General features: G+C 41.0%; 1 protein-coding gene across 1 annotated transcript; it reads left to right on the forward strand.

Annotated features, from left to right (window-relative positions):
- Positions 1-357: 357 nt before the first annotated feature.
- Positions 358-2,621, forward strand: LOC109191563. The gene is made up of 3 exons (XM_019342189.1): positions 358-1,748; positions 1,973-2,130; positions 2,440-2,621. The coding sequence occupies exons 1-3, from the start codon at positions 358-360 to the stop codon at positions 2,619-2,621; spliced, it is 1,731 nt and encodes a 576-aa protein (XP_019197734.1).
- Positions 2,622-4,098: the final 1,477 nt, after the last annotated feature.

Consider the following 4,098-nt stretch of genomic DNA (forward strand, 5'->3'; position numbering starts at 1 on the left):
AATTAGTGGCTAGTCGTGGACTCGACTAGCAAATTGATTCGTGGACTCGAATCAATCTTACTTTCTTCAACCTTAGATTTAGGTTCGTGGACTCGTTCTTGAATCGAAGGAAACTAGATCCGACTCTAGTTGATTGAAGATTGCAACATCGAGGTACTTGAAGCTACATGTGATTCTTCCAAGTCTTTGAGGATTCGAGATAAAGGGTTTTCGTGAGGTTTAAGGTATTTTGATCCATCTCTATCTTTAGTTTTGAGAGCATTCTTGGGACAATATTCCATCTTTATTTGAGCCTTGGACTAGGTTCATATCAGGTGGGCAGCCCTGACGCTAGACACGGCCAAAGCTTACGACAGGATGGAGTGGGGCTACCTGAATGGAATGTTGGAAGCGCTCGGTTTTGATCGGAAGTGGACTGATCTATTGCTTTATTGTGTCACCACAGTCAGGTATACTATTCAAGTTAATGGGGTAGGGGTGGGGTCAGTGTGTCCAACCCGTGGCATTCGCCAAGGGGACCCTCTATCCCCGTACCTTTTCATCATTTGTGCAGAAGGACTGTCTGTCCTTCTACAACAGGCTGAGGGGTGTGGTGACATTCATGGGATACGAATTGCGCGGGGGGCTCCGGTCGTGATGCACTTATTCTTTGCGGACGACAGTCTGCTTTTTTTCAGGGCTACTAGTGGGGAGGCTCAGTCAGTCAAGGGGTGCCTTGATAGCTACAATGCAGAATCGGGGCAACTCGTCAATTATGATAAATCTAGCATCATGTTTAGCTCAAACACTGGAACTGAGACGAGAGAGATGGTCACTGCATGCATGGGAGTTCGAGAGACGGCAGATTTCGGCCGCTACTTAGGACTACCTTCGGTCCTGGGTCACAATAAATCGACCACCTTTCGTTACATAGAGGAGAAGGTTTGGGAGCGGCTAGGGTCGTGGCAACATAGATTTTTATCAAAAGCAGGTAAAGAAGTCATGCTCAAAAGTGTTGCGCAGGCCCTCCCAATTTTTACTATGTCAGTCTTCTTGTTACCAGGTCGGTTGTGCGATAAGATTGAAAAATTGTTCAATCGGTACTGGTGGGGCGGAGGAGTGTCGAACGGTAGAGGTGTGCACTGGATGACTTGGTCTCGCTTAAGTGTGCCAAAATGTCGAGGTGGATTGGGGTTTCGACGCTTACACGAGTTCAATATTGCATTGCTTGCCAAACAAGGGTGGCGTTTATTGACTACTTCGCATTCGCTGGTTAGGCAACTCTTGAAAGCAAAGTACTTCCCAAAATGTGAGTTCATGGAAGCTAGTATTAGTAACAACCCAAGTTACATGTGGCGGAGTATTATGGCAGGCCAAAGTGTCTTGCGAGAGGTCTTAGCACGCCGTATCGGGGATGGCAAGGCTACAAAAATCTGGAGTTGGCCTTGGTTAGCTGATCCATCCAATGCCAGTCTTATTACTTCTCTGGTGGACGCTTTACGGGAAGCTACTGTTAGTGGCCTAATGAATGAACGTGGACAGTGGGACGAGGAGATCCTCAACGACCTCTTTGAGGAAGCAGACGTGCGCAGGATCATCGCTACCCCCATAGCTAATCATTTGCCGGACTCTTGGCGGTGGGTGGGTGACATTCGAGGAGCTTACTCGGTTAAGCATGGATACAAGATATTAACAGCCGTCGTGCTCTGCATACACCTGGGGAGTTCGCTGCGTGGGAGAAGATTTGAGGCTTACCAGTTCCGCCTAAGGTATGCAATCTAATTTTGCGCTGCGCCCGTGGCATCCTCCCGGTTCGTGAAAACTTGAAATCTAAAAGTGTGTGGATTGGGGGCGAGTGTCCGCTCTATGGGCAGCACGCGGAAACAGCCGAGCATTTGTTAGGCGTCTGTTGGATAGCACGGCAGGTTTGGAAGAAAGACGACGTGTTGCAAGGGGCTTCTATTCAAGCTTTCATTGAAACTGTTTTATCAAGCTCATGTGGGGAGAGGGCTGTGCATATGGCTGCAGTTTTTTGGATGCTGTGGACCGTGAGGAATGATCGAGTGTGGGGAATAGCGGTGATACACAATCACATACTTCGGCTGATCTCCACATGGAATGACGCCTACAAGCTGGCAGCTTCCAGAGCATGTATCGCTGACGTTTGTGTGATCTGAGAACCTCCGCCACGACACTGGCTCAAATGCAACGTAGACGCCGCAATTTTGGCTGATAGCGTGGGCTTCAGGGTGGTAATACGAGACCACGGGGGTAGATTTGTGGCAGCGAAGAATGGTCGGTTGGTCTGCAATCGGGATCCTTTGATGGCAGAGGTTTGCACGGTTAAAGAAGCTCTCTCTTGGCTTCATGGTCTTGGCCACGATCGCTTAATTGTAGAAACCGATTGTTTACTTTTTTGCAATGCTTTTAATTCTAGCCATTTGGATTTTTCTTATGTAGATTCTATTGTGAAGCAATGTTTATCGATTGCTAGCGACATTGGGAACGTTGTTGTTCGCCATGTCAAGAGATTAGCGAATCGAGTAGCTCATGTCATTGCACGAGCGACTGATTCTTCGTCTGACTTGGGTGTGTGGTCGATTGTACCTCCGGATTGTATTTCCAGTTTTCTGGATCAGTAATGTTAATGTCTTTAATTTCAAAAAAATTAGCTCTTTATTTTCAAAAAAAAAATGGTAAAAATTATTTATTTTGTTTAAATTATTTATATCATTCATGTTTTTTTTTTTTTTAAAACATCGGACGGAGGGGTGACACCCCAAATACGTATATATCTCTACTAGCACTCCTCCATGCCTCTAATGCATGGTACACCCTCTTGATCATTCAAGTTTTTTAATTATTAGCTTCTTAATATGTTATTATGTCATATAAATTTCTTGTAAATCAATTTTAATCGGACTGAAATAGCACCATTTATCCTTTACATTTTTATTCGGACAAAAAAAAAAGATTATCAAGCAAGAGGGCATATGATGATATTAACAAGTAACAACCATGCATTTTAAATTTGTTCTTTAAGATGAACTTAATAGTTATAAATTGATAGCTACTTGACATAAATTTAGAAGAAATTAGACAAATTAAGAGTTAGTTCAAAAAAAAAAAAAAAAGTTAGTTCAATGTCGAATAAATAATTGATGGATGGGAAAAGTAATACAAATTGTAGAAAAGAACATGTATGTATGCCTTGTAAATTGTAATATATACAATACCGATGCCTTTCTTTTCCCTTTTTGTACTGTAAAGCTGATTATATAATTGATCATATAGGGCACAACCAAATTAAATATTTGGTGTGGTTCATGATTTTCTTCCTAATCCACAACTACAACGAAGATATATTCTCCAAGAAAATTGTCCCCATTAAGATTTGAAATCCAAACGCCATACAAGTTGCAAGAAGCCAACAGATTTCATTCTATCCAAAATGGTGAATGGGATTATGAGCACTTGTGGCTACCATTTAAAGCTACACAAAACACAATCTAGCTTCACCTTTTTATCAACTTTTCCAAGTGCAGAAAAGAAGGCATGATAGGGTAGTAGTTAACACTTTTTGAGTAGCAGTTAACACTTAATTCACTTATATTAATATATAGGCCTTGTTTGGTAAAATAGTTAATCCATAGGCTAATTTTAACTTATTTGACCACTATTAGCTCTTTGACTTGGTTAAAAAATTAATATAAGTATTTGATTAATTAGCTTTTTGTAACTCCAAAATGCTAAAATTCAAAAAGCTACTCAAAGCAACTTTTTCAATTATCTTTTTGAGAATATTTTTTTTTATACCAAATAGATATCAACTAACCGCTAATTTACTAAACACCTTCCTACAATCAACTAATGTTATCAAGTAATTATATTCTCTAATTAACCCAATGAGCTATCAGCTATCAGCTAAGCCACTTACCAAACTGGGCCATAAGCCTTGAACGGTGGAGAATTAGAAAGGTTCCTTTTCAAGTTTTGATACCTTCTATAATAGCTCTAATACGTCGTATTTTTATTTTAATTTTTTTTTGAGGTGTTAGTGTTAATATGAATACTATGGTCCTAACACATAACCATATGTTGAATCTGAACTAGTTTTAA

This window comes from Ipomoea nil, unplaced genomic scaffold (assembly GCF_001879475.1).
Source record: "Ipomoea nil cultivar Tokyo-kokei standard unplaced genomic scaffold, Asagao_1.1 scaffold1694, whole genome shotgun sequence".
NCBI lineage: Eukaryota > Viridiplantae > Streptophyta > Magnoliopsida > Solanales > Convolvulaceae > Ipomoea > Ipomoea nil.

Coding starts and splice junctions, on each gene's coding strand:
- LOC109191563 (XM_019342189.1), top strand. CDS start 358: ATGGAGTGGGGCTACCTGAATGGAATGTTGGAAGCGCTCGGTTTTGAT. Junction 1,749..1,972: donor GCTTACCAGTTCCGCCTAAG/GTATGCAATCTA, acceptor TGTTTTATCAAG/CTCATGTGGGGAGAGGGCTG. Junction 2,131..2,439: donor GCTGGCAGCTTCCAGAGCAT/GTATCGCTGACG, acceptor TTTCTTATGTAG/ATTCTATTGTGAAGCAATGT.